The 17,829-nt window shown below is 39.4% G+C and overlaps 1 protein-coding gene across 1 annotated transcript in view; it reads right to left on the bottom strand.

Annotated features, from left to right (window-relative positions):
• The window catches only part of LOC149208000 (DNA topoisomerase, type IA, core), a 375,671-nt gene that overhangs the window by 186,242 nt on the left and 171,600 nt on the right, over positions 1 to 17,829 (bottom strand). Inside the window, exons 7-8 of the mRNA XM_089395900.1 lie at positions 8,712 to 8,874; positions 8,410 to 8,529 (exon numbers count right to left, since the gene is read on the bottom strand). Coding sequence (XP_089252026.1) covers positions 8,410 to 8,529; positions 8,712 to 8,874 — 283 coding nt within the window. The remainder of the gene's footprint in view (positions 1 to 8,409; positions 8,530 to 8,711; positions 8,875 to 17,829) is intronic.

The raw sequence follows: 17,829 nt of genomic DNA, 5'->3' as shown, positions 1-17,829 counted from the left end.
TTGTCAGCTGAGGACCATCTAGGAGAAGAATTTTCTCCTATGGATATTACCCACAGGTTGTGGATAACAACCCAGAAACATAAGCTTGTTGCTTTACGTACAACTATGGCAGAGAAAATTGTTGCTAGCATGGCTAGCTCCGAGGTAGTGTGTTTCAGAAAGCTCTTTGGAGAGTTGCTTGAGCATGTGTTGGGCATGACTATGATATATTGTGACATAATATGGGTTCTGATATCTAGAGAATCATGTGTTCCATCACAAGTTCAAGCACATTGAGATCAGATATCATGGCAGAGAAAATTGTTGCTAGCATGGCTAGCTCCGAGGTAGTGTGTTTCAGAAAGCTCTTTGGAGAGTTGCTTGAGCATGTGTTGGGCATGACTATGATATATTGTGACATAATATGGGTTCTGATATCTAGAGAATCATGTGTTCCATCACAAGTTCAAGCACATTGAGATCAGATATCACCATATCCAAGATATGGTGCAGAAAGGAGCAATGAGACTCCATCACATTTTGATTGATGAGCAAGTAGACAATTGGATCCTTGTCTTGCAGAATGTAAGCTTATGGCTAACCCAATATCCCCTTGGAGTCACGCATTATGGCCATGACTAATAATTGTTAGCCTAGTGAAGGCACTGATGAGAGGATGGGGTCACAATTGATCTAGAACATTGAGCTATGCTCTTCCCCCTTGTCTGAGCATCCAGGGAGAGGAATTGAGCTAGAGAGCTCCTAGGGTTGAGGGAACCCTAAACAATAGGAAGGATTGTGATCCTTGCCTTCCATGGTAAGTAGTATCCTGCCTGTTGTCACCTTTGGATGTGGCATGGTATACCCCAGTATACATCCTACCCACAAGCTGGGCTTGCTGGGATTACCATCCATCTGGCCAATGGGTGAGGAGACTTGAAAGAGACTGTGATCCTTACCATTTATAGTAAGTGGTATCCTGCTCAAGTGATGGGATGTAGGTGTTCTACCACTGACTCTTGAGGGTCAAGATGGGAAGCTCAACAGACAGTAGGATAGACTATGATCCTTACCTCTCTGAGTAAGTCATATCCTACCTATTGTTGAACAATAGGAAAGAGTGTGATCCTTGCCATTTACAGTAAGTTGTATCCCACCTATTATCGATCAGATATCTAGGGTGGCAGATTAATCTCCCCTATTGTCCGTGGATATCGGGTGTTAACTGGAGCTCCCCTGTGATTATTCTTCTTTAGATCGAAACATCATCGTTCAGCTGATGATCAGAGGAAACAAGTTGAGACGAGATGTGAGAAGATGTATATCATGTTGATATAGTTGAGATATAGGTCATAGAACTTGACCCGGAGACCAGTAGGATTTGGCAAATCTAATCGATCTCCCCTATCGTCAATTATGGATTATTCTTCTTCTTCAGTAGTGCCTCGAGCCACAGTTGGTATGATATGACATTGTTAGATGCTCAAGAGCAAGATCCTGGATCATAGTTGGAAGGAACAAGTCTTTAGATCAAATTCGGACGCAAGTAGCAACAAATGATGTGGTGTTGATGGAGACGAATCCAGGTGGAGGAGGTTCTTCCAAAATTACCTCCCTCGCTAAGAGGGAGTGTTGAGCTTTGTAGCTTAGAAGGTACTTCTAGCCTTGTGTCTTGACTAGAAGGACCTTGATTTGCCTCTTTAGGAGCTTGCATGTAACATGCGGAGTGTACAAGTGAGTTGCACAGATGCAAATGTGTTGCATGTGAAATGCATGAGATGTGCATGTAAAGCAAGCTAAATTTATGACTTGTACTTGAGTTAAAGTAAAGAAGCTAAAGATAGAATAGTTAACAAAAGTAAGTCACTTATCTTCAGTTAAATTGACAAGATAATTTTGTTCGTCAATCTTAGCTTAGGAAAGTTATAAATTCAACCTAAGTGTTGAGGCTTAAGACACAATAGCAGCACAAGATTGAAAGAGGCTTCTCAATGAGCGTGTGTTGGGCCCGAGAGAGTGCAAAGAGGTTGGTGATCAGTTTTGTATTTTTTCAGTTAGGTCATTATCCCAGGACATGTGCCTATGTAGGTTATGTGATTAATTTATTAATGAAGAGCTATTGATTGGGCAGAAATCTACTTATGTTTATGTTATTCATATCGAGTAATTTTGCTTCCGCTAAATATTTTAGTTAGGAATTGTTGTAGTGGCTACAACCACCCTCCAAAATTTTGTCTTAGCTTCGTTTTGGAGTCTCCCTACCAACCCTTCACAGCAGCATGTCTTGCCTTGTCAAGTACACAAGCTTCAGTGATTTTCTTGCAGAATGACAACCTGTCCATCAAAGCCTGTTGCATCCCTCTCACAGGCTATTTCACCGGACTTGATCCAGTTGTAGGCTGAGTAGCTCCCTCGAGAAATTGCGCAATTCTAGAGGGGACCAACCTTCCCTCACGAAATTGCGCAATTCTATCTGGCAGCCTACTGGGCTCTAGAATTGCGCAAATCTGCCTGTCACTGTTCACTGGAAAAATTGCGCAATTCCTCCCAATAAGACTGCTCAGCCCAGAAATTGCGCAATTCTGGGGCAGCAGTCAGCTGCTCTGCCCAGAAATTGCACAATCCCTCTGGGCAACCAACCCAACTCCCTCCCAAAAATGCTCATTTTTCCCCCCAGCTGAGCAGACTGTTGCATGTGCAGTTGAGTTGACCGATCCCCCCCAGGACCGAGCGAAACTGATTTGCATGCATGGGCTACTTCTCCCAAGGCATCATGCAAAGGCATCCCTTGATTCAAGGATCTACTTTTAGCAACTAGAGGTTGCATGCAAGGATCATTTCAGAAACCTCCCACCAAGTGTCGCTCTTCCTAGATTTGTGGCATGCACGTCACATCTTTGATTTTATCAAAACTCATGAACCGGATGCTATAGAGCTCATTCCTCACATCGACCTTGCAACTCTGACATCCTACATTCCATCTAAAAGTCATCGGCACATTCAACTCAGTTGTTTTGGGGTAAGCCCGCCTTCCATGTCTTGTGTTGCATTTTTGTCGCTTTTGTGTTTTGCTTTGTGTGATTGTTGTCTGCTTGATTTCAGTGAGCACTTGTTGTCGTTTTGATGCATGTTAGCTTGTAGAAGCATCGTTTCAGTTTTCGTTCGCATCTCACTGTTGTCGCATGCATGACACTGTTTTGCACGAACAGTCGTCGTTGCGGCGACTCGCTTCACACACATGCATGCTTTCCCATTTTTTGAATCCTGCACTTGTTGTTTGCATGAATGATCATTCACTCTTGTTTGCACTCATCTCACCATGCATTTAGACTTCTCATGTTTTCAGTCGCCCGTTGGCCGGACTGGGTTGCCTTGGCCCAGACCATGCCTTGCCCAGCTAGCACTACACATTTCCGGAAGTGAAGGCTCTGCCTTCCCTCCAGAAATTGTGCAAGTCTAGCCCAGCACTGACCTCCAGGCTTGCATTGCGCAATTCTTGGAGGCAGTGTCCTGCTGGCCCCAGAAACTACACAACGCAATTCGCTGGTTGCATGTCACTGCTGACATCTTAGCAGGGCAGGCTAGACTGTGCATTCCGCAGTTTCAATCCTCAATAGCGCAGGCTAGACTGTGCATTGTGCAGTTCCATCAGTCAGTCAGCGTCCTGATAGCCCAGACTGTGCCTTGCACAGTTTTAGCAGTCAGTCTTCCGACCTCCCGACGCAAATTGTGCAACTTTCGTGATCAGTCACACAAGTATGTTGCAAGTCAGTTCTCAAGTTCGTTTTGGTTTTCGACTGACAGATTGCTTGCCATGAGTGTTGCCATGTCTCCAGGTGTCGTAGGTGTTCATCTGCCTCTCAACAGCACAAGTACAATGGTTTCAGGAAAGCAGAGTTGAAGACACCATTCAAAGCACACTTGGGGATGCAGTCGATCAAGAGTCTATGAACTTGCCTACCCACGAAGACATCAAGTTGTTCGTAGACAAGGACATCAAGATATGATGGTAGCAGCACCATCAACAACCGCTGAAGGCAACATATCAGACGCAACGAATGCAAGAGGAAGGTTATTGACAACACAGGGGCAGAACAAAGTTGCAAGCTCAAGCAGATCCACTTGTGATGAAAGCAACTTTGGAGACTCAGGCTATGAGGTGACGGCATGACATGAAGATCGCGCGAAGGCAGAGCACAGAACAAAGGAGTTGCATGTGCTGAAGCAACGACTCAAGGAAGAACAAGAGCTGCATAGACGAGAGAATTAGTTGCAGTAGGAACAGGTATAGCAAGGGGCGCAACATGCATTCATGGATGAAACTATGCCCGTACAAGTTATAGATCCATCCCAGCAGCTGGCACGGAGCAGACAAGGTGAGCAGTGTTGTTGACCGCATGCAAGGGAATTCAGTGGCATGCATGTCTTTGTGCGCATGCATGCGATCTCACCCATTTGGCACACTCACTGAGGTGAAGACAAGAAGCAAGTTCAACTAGAGTTGAACATGTATTTTGACAAGTCGAAGCGCACGACCACTAGCACATGCTTGGAGATCAGCGCAGACACTATGCATCAACATGTTGCCGGTCCGGTTGCACACACGACGACCATGCGCATGCTATCAGACGGGTTGGACAAAGGAGCCATATCAGTGTACCCGGATGCAACAGAGGCAAGAGTTCGCTTCAACAAGATGTCACCATTGAGCGCACGGAAACCATCACGGACGAAGCTTGGCATCAATTCGCCACCATCGACCATCACAAGGATGTCAAGAGTTGGTCTCACCATAACAGTCTGAGTGTTAGTGATGCCTTGCATGGCTTGCTTAAGCCATTTTGTCTCACATGGCTATATGTGAAGATTGTATTTAACGTCTTGTCAAGCGTAAGTTCAAGTGTCGATAGTGGATGTAACAGTCATAGAGTAGATGAAGAGTCATGAAGGTAGATGAACTGTCACAAAGGGGAATGTCAAGGGCCACCCCACCCTTTGCTATAAATAGTCCCTCATAACTCATTGTAGGGGCTTTTGGTCAGCCAAGCTTCAATAGGACTATCTTAGAGAAAGCTTGGATAGTATTGTAACGCGCCTTGGCTTCTCCACTGCGCAGAGCTAGTTTATCTCCTTGGAGGAGCAAGCAGTTGTGGTTGTAACGTTCCACTATTGAACCTAGTGGTTGGACATGGATGTATTGTATGACTAGAACTTACACTTCTTAATATAACAGAGCCAACACGTTTTCATGCATATGTTGTTATTGTAGTTGGACTATTATGGTTGCTGTAGCAATGTATGTTATTTAACTTATGCATTTGTGTATGAACTATTTTGTATGCAATTGTATGAATCTTGTTGCAGATGTGTTGTTGGTTTAAACATCACTTTGGATTGCTCGCTATCTTGCTTTCCAACTGGTGATGCATCTTTGCTCGTGTGTTCCCTTCCAAGCCGAGTACTATTACAGGTTTCCAAGGGGCGCACTCACCTCACTCCCCATGTGTTAGAACCTCTCATGCACCTTCCTTGACTCGTCGCAGCTGTCACACCCTTGCTACCAACAGAGACATCTTACTTGCCTCTGTGCGAAATCACGGTCAAGGAATTACCGTACGACCCACTGCTAGGACTCTTACACCAAACTGTCTGAGGTCTAATTGGGACTTCTTACCGGGGAGATCCCCTGACATGTTGGTGGGTCCAGCACCGTCAACAGGAACTTAGTCATATATTCATTCAGTTAATAATTGCTAGGAACCGAAGACTAGGTGTTGGGTTCAAGAAATTCTAACAGTTGCAATATGTACCTATAGATAAGCAGGTTACAGACATCCTGATGAAGGCCTTGATGAAAGCCAAGTTCATCTTCTTCAAGGACAAGTTGGAGGTGGTGCAGAACACCTTTCTTGCTAAGATGGAGCATTAAAATTGTAGCTTGGACAAGTGTCTCTGCATAGGCCTTGTGTCCAAGCATGCAGAAGATACCTTAATAATTCCTCATTTCAAAAGTTTTTTTTTCTAAGTTTAAACTTAGGAAAAGCATGATAATTAATTGTAACTCAAATTTATAAAGCTTATAACTTTGAAAATTAATATTTCATTTTTAACCGGATCAAAAGAAAGTGATAAGATCAAATTTTGACCTTTGACACTTTCTTTGAAGATCTCGAGGCAATAGGGTTATGAGAGAAAATATAAATTGTTGGAATGAATGGGTGAAGGAAACAAATTGGAGATCTCATCAAGTCAGAGAAACAGAGCCAATTTGGGTGAGAAGGAAGGTTGAGTAGCTGAGGAGAAGGGACCGAGTTTGAAAAGAGAGAGGGGACATGCACAAGCCGAGTTCGTACAAGAGAGGTTGAATCTTGGGGTCGAGTTCACTGTTGGAGAAGAGGAGGTGTCCTAGGCCAAGTTTGTTAAAGAGGAAGGGGTTGTACACTAGAAAGGGAGGGAAATTTGTTGGGCCACACTGTGCAGACGAGAGGGGTCATTCTGTAGCGTTTTTCTTGGTTGTAAATTCTTTGGAACTGTTGGTGTAATATTTTCTTGATTTATTCTCTGAAGCCTAATAAAATCCATCTTTGTTGGTTTCTTCCCACACTGGGGGTTTCCAGGGTAAAAGTTGTGTAAAAATTTATGTTCTTGGATTTCTTGTTTGTTAGAAGCTCAATTATGTTAATTGTGTGCAAATTTCATATCTAAATTTTCTTTTGGGTTTTCAATAGAAATAAATTTATGGGTATAAAATTTTACGAGTACATTAATCATTTGGCTAGGCTTTGAGAAACTAACAGTACCCATAAGTTAATCACCTGTATAAGAAAATGAAAAAATGATCACACGATGTAAAATACAAACAACAATTTTCATTTATACACTTATTAGGGTGCTTTCCCCAATAGGGGTTATAGACCCATTCAACTAATTGTTGTTGACTAGGACAGCCTTAGTCAAACCTAATAATAATGATTATATAAGGTCAATCATGTCTAAAAGTGAAGGTTACACCATTTTCAACATTATTTTGGTTGAAGCCTCTCCATATTTGCAATGCAATTTTTAAATATAAATAAAATGGAAATTATATAAATTAATAAACGATATATCAGAGTAAGAATTAATGAATTAGGTAGTTCCTTTCATTGCATAGTTTTTTTCTGAGTTTAAACTTAGAAAAAGCATGATAATTAATATAATTAGTCATTATTGACTTTGTAACTCAAATTTATAAAGTTTATAACTTTGAAAATTAATATTTCATTTTTAACCGGATCAAAAGAAAGTGATAAGATCAAATTTTAACCTTTGATATTTTCTTTGAACATCTCAAGGAGGCAATAGGGTTATGAGAGAAAATATAAATTGTTGGAATGAATGGGTGAAGGAAACAAATTGGAGATCACATCATGTCAGAGAAACAAAGCCAATTTGGGTGAGAAGGAAGGTTGAGCAACTGAGGAGAAGGGATTGAGTTTGAAAAGAGAGAGGGGACGTGCACAAGCCAAGTTTGTACGAGAGAGGTTGAATCTTGGGGCCGAGTTCACTGTTGCAGGAAAGGACGTGTCCTAGGCCAAGTTCATTAAAGAGAAAGGGGTTGTACACTACAAAGGGAGAGGCAATTTTTTGGGCCATATTGTGCAGACGAGGGGTCATTTTGTAGCGTTTTTCTTCGCTATAAATTCTTTGGAACTGTTGTTGTAATACTTTCTTGATTTATCCTCTGAAGCCTTAATAAAATCCATCTTTGTTGGTTTCTCCCCACATTGGGGGTTTCCAGGGTAAAAGTTGAGTAAAAGTTTATGTTCTTGGATTTCTTGTTTGTTGGAAGCTCAACTATGTTAATTGTGTGAGAATTTTAGATCTAAATTTTTTTTGGGGTTTTCAATAGAAATAAATTTATGGGTATAAAAATTTACTAGCACATTAATCATTTGGCTAGGTTTTGAGAAACTAACAGTACCCATAAGTCAATCACTCGTATAAAAAAATTTAAAAATGAAAAAATGATCACACGATGTAAAATACAAACAACAATTTTCATTTATACCCTTATTAGGGTGCTTTCCCCAATAGGGGTTATAGGCCCATTCAACTAATTGTTGTTGACTAGGACAGCCTTAGCCAAACCTAATAATAATCATTATATAAGGTCAATCGTGTCTGAAAGTGAAGTTTACACCATTTTCAACATTGTTTTGCTTGAACACTCTCCATATTTGCTATGCAATTTTTTAACTATAAATCAAATGGCAATTATATAAATTAACAAACAATATATCAGAGTAAGAATTAATGAATTAGGTAGTTCCTTTCATTGCATACAACTAAGCCTAGTCAAATTATTCCTTCTATTCTTTTGTAGAAAACACTTTAGATACTACCTACCTATACCATGTCAAATACTACAAAGAAAAATGAAATATGAACCTTTAGAAGATTAACAGTGTTCAAGCCAACTGGACGACTCTTGCGCTCCTCCTTTTCTGAGACATCTATAACTTTGGCCAAGCCATAATCAATGACCACCCTTTGAAACATTTTGCCAACCTAAAACAAAGTAAAATAGATTAATCTAGGAACATTATGAAAATTGGAATGCTCAAGTAATACAATGCATCAAATGAAAATGAGTACATTAAAGTTGATCCAAATGTGTTATACAAACTACATTGGCCTATGTGTGTGACACCAAGTGACTAAGCTAAATTTAAAAGCGCAGAATATCTCACATCTTCATCAAAAACTTTGATACGGTCCCAAACTAACTGGAGTTGATAACCACTCTTGTTAATATGGGGTCGAACAACCCAAAATGGCTCTGGTTTAAAAGAGGTTATATGCAAATGTCGTTGGACACAAAATCCAAGAGTCGGGGTTTGGCAGGGCCCATACCTAAAACAATGGAGAACAATTCCTTATTAATCATCCACCTCATGTACAACTAAACCAAATGCAAAAAAAAAATCTTGTAGCTTCTTGTAATTTAATTGAGAGAATACTTGAAATTTACACAGTTCAACATCATCATGGAAAATGAAATAAAGACAATTCCAACTCATACAAGCACATATTTTCCATCTTTTATGTCTATTTATCTAATTATTAAAGTCCATTAGTGGCCACCGATGGTCAATGGGACTATAAAAAAATAAATCAATAAGCAATGCCTAAGCAAAGATGTCTCCATAAAAAGTAGAAAGAGATGGACGAGTACAAGGAGAGTAGGAAGAGTGCAAATGCATGTCCATAGAAAGTAGAAAGAGAGGGAAGGGTACAAACAAAGCGCCAAAAGAGTAAAATGGACAGGGTTTCAATAAGGACCAACAAAATCCAAAGCACATAACTAGTGAGGTTGTCATTTACCAACTCTTCTAGCATCCAAGGCAAAGAGGAAGTATATAATGAGATCCTCAATGTTCACTATCTTTGGTTGCCATTGTCTAGCATCCAACCCCCATAATGCCATTGTGTAGCATACATCCCCAATAATGTCATTTTCTAAAATCCACCCCTGATGAGAGATATGGGTTTCCTCTCACTTCTCTTGTCTCACGTGTAGTCTTACTTCGTTTTAAGCATATAAGGAGTGCTCTGAAGAATACATAGCTTGACAAATCTAGAATTGGACAACTATTTTGCAATCAAGTCATCATGAAGTTGGGAGTTATGAGTCTTGGGATAGAAGTGATAGGTGTTATGTTTTGGGGTTTACTTCATGAGAGGTGTCATGGCCTTATACTAGGTTATCTAAAACCATTGTCCATAAGAACCTTTGTAGAGGAAGTGCTTGCCTACATGAGTTATTTCCCTCGCCTTTGTTTATTCAAGCCCCCATATTTGCCTTTTTCTTCTTTTGATATGGCTTGTATAACAATCATCATCAATTTATTAAGTAATAATGATGATAAAATCCCCCTTTAATGATGGTCAATTTATTGCTTGATTGAGGTCAGGATGTTCATTGAGAGCTCCTTTTACTTTGATAGGCATGATATGCATGGATAGTCTTTGGGATGAGTGGCCATATAAGACGGGATGGAACTTGGGCTATAATTGGCTTTTGATTGCTTTACATCCCGTGCCATTCTTTTGCATATTAACATTTGGCTTATGTTTTTTCTTTTCGTACATTTGCATCAACCCTCCTCACCAGACAAGACCAACAAGGGCCTAGTACAAATTGTTGATATTTGGTTGTCATTGATGTCAACCCAAGAAACACCAAAAAATCCCCACTTTTGATAACAAAAACGACAAGGAATTTCAAGAATTTTTGGGTCAATATCACCTTCATTAGATGGTCCTCGTCATGCCAATTCTAACAATAGGTGGCACGCCTCGTAATTCCTCACAGTTGAGGGGATATGCTCAATCAAAGTTGGTGCCCCCTTCTTAAGGTCAAAATCCCCAAAGTTAGATGATATGGCAAGTTGCTTTTAGATTGGTTTATTTGTGATATCTTTATTTCAAAAATAATGTTGGACCTAGTCTATTCAAGCTTGCTTACAAAGATGGTCAAAGGAATTTTATTTAAATTACTTTTGTGATCCCTAATTAAAGTTGGCCTCCAAGAAGAAGTTAATTTTTGGCAAAATTTGAAATTCAATTTTGAATTTTCCCTCCATACTCAAGTCGGCATCATGAGGGATCCGCCTTCTGTCCTCTATAAATAGAGGTTTGTTTCTCTTCAAAGTGCATGCGATCAAAAGATCTAATCTCTGTGCATAAGGAAAAGATTTTTATGGCCCTTGAATAGTTTTTGAATATCTGAAGGAGCAGGCCAGTGGTTGAAGAATATCTTGGGGATTCAAAGTCAATGTGTTTATAATTCTTTTTTGCCGTGGTACTAGTCTCTCTCTGAGGGAATTGGGCTTCCATCATAATCTGATCCAAAGGTATTCGCTAGGTTGATTGTTACCTGAGGTCGTTCGGCCTCCTTTTCTGGATCAATCTGAGGCATTTCTGTGGCCCTAGTTGAGGGCTAATCTCTGATCTTTGTGGTCACATTCTGAGCAATTTTCTTGGCCACCTTTTGGAGACTTTTGCAAGCTTTAGGAATCACACCTTTTGGATGGAGAAAAATTTGAGATTTCTGAGGTCAAAATTTTGATTCAATGGCAAGTCTGATCCAGCAGCTGTTATATTTTCAGTCCTCTATAATACGGCAAAATCTGAGCCTAAATTGACAAGTACTGTGGCAAAAAAATTGGAGGAATCTCTGTCCAAATGTTAAGGATCATCGCGGACTGTCAAAACAAATTTTGGCACCTAATCTGAGTATGAGGATGGTTCGCATCCCTTGGAGACCATTCGGCTGGCTCAAATCACTAAGAAATTAAGGTATGTATTAGAATTCCTAGGGTTTGAACTTGACTAGTATTGACAGAACTATTTGGCCTTCCAAAGAACATATATTGCAGATCCAATTGTGTTATTTCAGTGGCTCCCATTCAATTCAGAATTGTCACTGTTGTATTATGTTTAGAGATAAGGATTCAATGCTCTTATGTTGATCTTGATCAAATTGTATATATGGCAAATATCTCAAGCATACTATGTCATGTGCATTGCGTCCCTCTTGGACTGTTTTGTGAAGCTAAGCTCTGATCTATTTGTCACTTCTCTGCTAGGTTTTGAATCATGTAGAATTTTTTGGAGGGTTTGATCACTATGGTTTTATATTTTGTGGAAATTTTGAATAGGTAATTCAGACATTGATCCAAGCCCTAATCGAACACACAGTAGTAGAACCAAAGTCACCTTGCTTTTGAAGTGGTTTCAGTGAAATATCTTCTGCAATCTGGTCCCTAATCAGAGCCCTAATTTATATCTGAAGCAAACTGTGACCAAATTCATAATTTGATCAAAGTCTGGTTGGGAAGCTTCTTTGGTGGCATCATATTGAGACTCCCTCTTTATGCCACTGATAGTTTATTTTGTATGATATAACTGTTACTTTGATGACAGAGGTTACTAGACACCAGTGCTAGGCCTTGTCTAAGGTTGTGTGCAAACCAGTGTTGCACTAATCACGAGATTATCGTATAATCGCGATAATTTCAAATAAAAGATAGAATCGCGCATAGTAATCGAAAAAAAAAAAAATTGCCCGATTTTTTCGGTAAAAATCGCGGGCCCATCGGGCAGCGCAATTTTAAAAGGGAAAACGCGATTTTTTTTTGTTCATTTGGACAGCAGAAGGTGTGCTGGGGTTTTGGAGAGTTAGAGACTTGGAGATTTTGGAGCTAAATCAACTAGCTGGAGGAGAAAATCGAAGAGTGAGCTAAGGAGGAGACACTATATCTTCATAAAACCGGTATGGGCACCAATGTTTTTTGTTTTCATTGTTTTGTAACTTTGTTTTTGTTTTTTTTCAATGTTTTTGGTTGGGTTTGGAATGGGGTTTTTGACATTTGTCCAATGTAATTTTTTTTTAGTTTTTTTGGTTGGGTTTGGAATGGGGTTTTTGACATTTGTCCAATGTATTGTTTTTTTAGTTTTTTTGGTTGGGTTTGGAATGGGGTTTCTTAAATTGTATGTAAATTTTTTTTTAGTTTTTGTACAATGTAAATAGTAAAATACTAAATTGTAAGTTTGTAACTTGTAAATACTAAATTGTAATCCTTATTTTCCCATAGGTTCACCAAAACACCATTCAAGTTTTCAACTTCAAAGTTCAAAATCAAACATGCCAAGGAAATTGGACCCTTTCTGGGAATTTGGTGAACCTAATGCTCCGAATGATAGACTAAACTTGACTTGCAAGTTGTGTGGGCACCATATGTCCGGAGGCGTGTACAGATTGAAGTATCACCTTGCAAAAATCCCTGGATTTGATGTAGGGCCTTGCAAAAATACAAATCCTGTACTCATCCAAAGAGCCATGAAAGCATTGGAAACTTTAGACCACAATAGAGAAGCCAAAGAAGAAATGAAGAGGCAACTAAAAAAGTCAGTTGAACAAGCAAGTGCCACTGGTTCTACTGCAGCATCAACCAATCCGGTAGCTGCCTCATCATTTTTTGTTCCTCGAACCACACCTGGTTCACAGCCATCTATCAATTCAATGCTAAAAAAACTGAAAAAGAACAAGCTGACAAGTTGCTGGCAAAATTTCTCCTCTAGAGTGATATTCCTTTCAGCATTGTAAGGAATAATCCATTTTTCCAACCTGCTCTTGATGCTATTGCAACTGTTGGCCCAGTGTACAAAATCCCTTCTTATCATGACATGAGAGGCCAGATTCTTCAAAATGAAAAGCTTGACTGCACCAAAAGATTGGAGGATTTTAAGGCATCATGGGCACAAACAGGATGCATTGTGATGTCAAATGGTTAGACTGACCAAAAGGGGAGAACCCTCATAAACTTCTTGATTAGTTGTCCCAAGGGGACTACGTTTATCAAATCTATTGATGCATCTGCACAAATCAAAGATGCAAGAACTTTATGTGATTTGCTAGATGTGTTTATTTTGGAGGTGGGTGCAGAAAATGTTGTCTAATTCATAACGGACAATGCTGCTAGCAGGATGCTTATGGACAGGCATCCTACTTTATTTTGGACACCTTGTGTTGCACACTGTATTGATTTGTTGTTGGAGGACATAGGGAAAATTTCCTTTGTCAAAGATATTGTTGAGTCATCCAAAAGCATTACAAAATTTATATATAACCATACATCTGTGCTTAGCTTGATGAGAAGATTCACCAACAACAAAGAGTTAGTGCGCCCCGCCATTACACGGTTTGCCACCAGTTTCATATCTCTTCAATCCCTCTTGAATTCTATGTGGGATGTGAAGAGAATGTTTCTTTCAGAGGAGTGGCGTGCTTTGCCAATGAACCGCAAACCAGAGGGAGAGGCCGTATGCAGACTAGTTTCATACCAGGAAGACTTCTGGGCGAGAATGCAAGAGGTGTGCGCCGTTACTGAACCTTTGGTAAAGGTTCTTCGGTTAGTTGATGGTGAGAAGCCCGCAATGGGCTATTTGTATGAGGCCATGGACAGGGCCAAAGAATCCATTCGGGCCTACTATGATGATAAGGGAGATGAGGGGTTTCAGAGACAACTCCTCCTATGGGGAGTGATTGATGAGCGATGGAACAACACACTCCATCGTCCCATTCATGCTGCTAGGATTTTCCTGAACCCTGCATTTTCTTACACATGTGGGTTTGTATTTGATGCTGAGATCATGGATGGATTCTTATCCTGTGTCCAGAAGATGGTGCGATCTCCAGCAAAACGTACAGAGATCTCTAAAGAAATTGAGACATATAGGATGGCAGGTGGCACATTTGGCTTTGACATGGCTATGACTGATAGGACGATAAAATGCCAGGTATTTTTTAGTTTGTAACTTCGTTTCAAATTTCATTGTCTCTTCAAATTCCATTTTTTTTTCTTATGTTTATTTAAAATTTTATTTGTAATTTTGTTGTAGATGCATGGTGGAGAATGTATGGTGCCAGGGTACCCCTTCTGCAAAAGCTTGCCATTCGAATCCTTAGCCAAACATGTAGCTCCTCAGGATGTGAGCGCAACTGGAGTGCATTTGAAAAAATACACAACAAGAAGTGCAACAGGTTAACACTTAAAAAATTAAAATATTGCAAATTTCCAAATAAATTTTGAACTCATTAAACAATATTTTTTTTATAATTATTAATTATTATTTCATGATCTTTGTACAGGTTGGAGTCCCAGCGACTTAATGACATGGTCTACGTCTACTACAATCTTCGATTGTAGGTGAGGCAACTTGAGAGGACACCTGATATGGAGGCCATCTCATTGGATGGGATTGACACCACTACTGCATGGAGGGTTGAGGCCAAGAGGCCTCTCATGAAGTCTACTGATGATTGGTTAGTGTAGGATGTAGTGGAGGAGGAGGAGGAGGAGGAGAAGGAACAGGAGGAGGAGGTGACACCACCTGCCCGGGCTACCCCTGCCACCAGTAGAGGATGTGGTCTACCTCCTATAGCTCCTACTCCTAGTTCTTCAGCTTCTAGAGCACAGCAGACTCCACTGCCAACTCCACCAGCACCAGCATCTACAACTAGAGGGAAAGGGAAAGCTATGGCATTTTCTCGCAAGAGGGGCAGAGGAAATCAATAGTATTAGACTTTAGTTATTTTGTTCATTTCATTGTATATGGCATTATGACTCATGAGATACGTTATTATATTTTTTTGTTGATATTTTGAGGCTGAGTTGGGACTCAGGAGTCAAGACTTACTATTCAGGACATGATTCACTGTTATGTGTGACTTTAGCACTAGAAATGATATTAAACATCTAATATATTAGTTCTTTTATCATATTTATGTGTCAATGTATTTATTTTATGTTGTATATGGTTTAGATATTAAAAAAATTGAAAAAGAACGAATATTTTTGTACCAAAATATTTTTTCCCGATTATTACCGATTTTTTCCGGTTTTTTCCTCGCGCCGATATTATCCCGATAACGATTAGTGCAACATTGATATATATATATATATATATATATATATATATATATATTTCAAATTCATATTCAATAATGAAAGCATAAATACAATGATACATACATAATTGAATTAAGTAATGAAATACATTGATCCATAATCATCATCCTTACTAATACATACATATTCATCTATAGACCACGAGATTCAGTAATAAAATACTCTAATACATATTCATCATTCATTACTCACCATTCTAGAATCTACATTGATTTAAAAATTAATTCATCATTCATCATTCATCATTCTAAATTTATTTAAAATTAAAATTCATCATTCATCATTCTAGAATCTAATTAGTACTAAGCAAAATAGACTATAATAGACACTGAAATCTAAAGACTGGAATAGTAAATTGATATAACTAAACTCAAAAATAGTGGAGTGATGAGTCTAAAAGTCACTCTAAAGTACATAGAGGGCTTGATGCTTTTGGTTAAATACTAATTCCATACCCTTGTAAATGACAAAATGCAATGTAAACATTGCAATCCATCGAATCCTGAATTCCTGAAAAACTGTTAAGTCTGCTGGATTTTGAGTGAGATCTAAAATTCTACTTTCTCCATATGAAATCCAATGAGGTCGAAACCACTCTTAAACATCCTAAGTGATTTCATGGTAACGTTACCATGAATTGCATAGCATTAGTAGGGTAATATGATCAAATACTAGGTTTCCCCTATCATAAATCATTGTTTACAAGCAAATTTCAGGGGGGATGCATAGCACATTTTGAGGGGGGGAGTCGCGTCCCCCACACTGGGGAAACATCCCCCCTTCCGTCTCCCCACATCTCCCCAAAAGGGGGACGTGGGGAAACGTTTCCCCAGACATTCCCCCATCTCGGGTGCATGGGGTGTGAGGGGTTCGAAACGTCGACCAACTAATACTATTGTGATTAATCTGAAAGACATGCTTACTACATTATGGATCACAAAAGCCTAAGATCTAACATACTTTGGATAGATGCTACAGATCTCGGACTTCTATTTCAGTTCTGAATATAAGCCACAGACTTGGATTTATGCAACGGACTCTCATCACAAAGATTGGATGTGTACCTCAGAATTTGATTAAGTCATCACAGAGTTCGGATAGGTGTCACGGACCATGATCAAGCCACCAAACTTCGAATTAATGCCTCTTGAGAGATTGTTGCTCTCCAACTTCCTTGAACCTAGCTTTGATTCCAAGTTAAAATCAGGAGCAATAGAGAATTTCTAGACTTGATAATTACTTGTGACTATTTATTTTTCATGTTTTTCATTTATTCTTTACTTCTTTTGTTAGGTCATCAAGCAATTATACAAATGCAATACATAAAAGACAAGAGACTCCAGAAATTAGGCTAGAGCCTAGGGAAAAAGCCACAAGAGGAAAACACGTCAATCCTTTCCTTGTAGTTTCTTCATCAACAGGAGAAATCCAAGTCATATCAAACCTTACTAGAAGATCCAATTGCCAAGCCAACCCTCCACCGAGTCTTAACATGAAGTCTACCACAACATAGTCTATAACCCACAAAAGATTGGTGCCACAAGAAACCTGAACTGTCACAAAGATATAACGATATAAAGCCTAAACTGTCACAGGGATGTAGTGAAAGGAAGCTCGAACTATCATAGAAATGTAGCCACAGGTAGCCTGAATTGTCCACGGAGAAGCTCACACGATTTCAAAGGAAGGTGCCTTTAGATATTTCTATATTGCAAACAATTTTATCCTCAGAAACTTCGTTGATGTGTCTCAGAAACTCGATCATGTATGCCTCAGGAATCCGTGCATAGACTCGAATTGGTCTGCCTCAAAGGACCACCAAATAGTTTCCAAAATGATGGAGGATTGGTGCCAATATATAGTTGTTTCTACATGCGAAAAAAACACAACTCTTGAGCAAGCCGACTTGTCATCCTGGAGGGCTGACTTGGCAACTTGGAGGAACAAATGACATTTTCAAAATTCAAAATTTCCTTCTTTTTATAGGGTCACAAAGAACATGCCCTTAACTTTTTCTTTTGACCAAAAATAAAGCACAAAGAACATTCTTGATAAAAAATTATGATAATTTTGTTTTGTTTTTGCATCAAATACGTATTGATACAAGTACAATAATTATGAAGACCAGTCACCAAACCTAGTTACAATTTCAACACATATTGGGTTAAGAGTCCAGTGGATAGGAAGAGTACTTCAGGTTGTTGTTTCAATTGGTATCGGCTATGATCTCATGGTTTAGAAGGAAGCAACACTCAGTGGCACTTAGCTTAGCAGAAGCCGACTACACGGCGGTGAGCCTCGCAAATTTTGAGGACATGTGGCTTTGCAAAAT

The sequence above is a fragment of the Pinus tabuliformis genome, chromosome 1_2 (genome assembly GCF_031772625.1).
Source record: "Pinus tabuliformis cultivar Carrire ecotype Pingquan chromosome 1_2, CPIR1, whole genome shotgun sequence".
Lineage (NCBI taxonomy): Eukaryota > Viridiplantae > Streptophyta > Pinopsida > Pinales > Pinaceae > Pinus > Pinus tabuliformis.
This window is presented reverse-complemented; position numbering and strand designations above follow the sequence as displayed.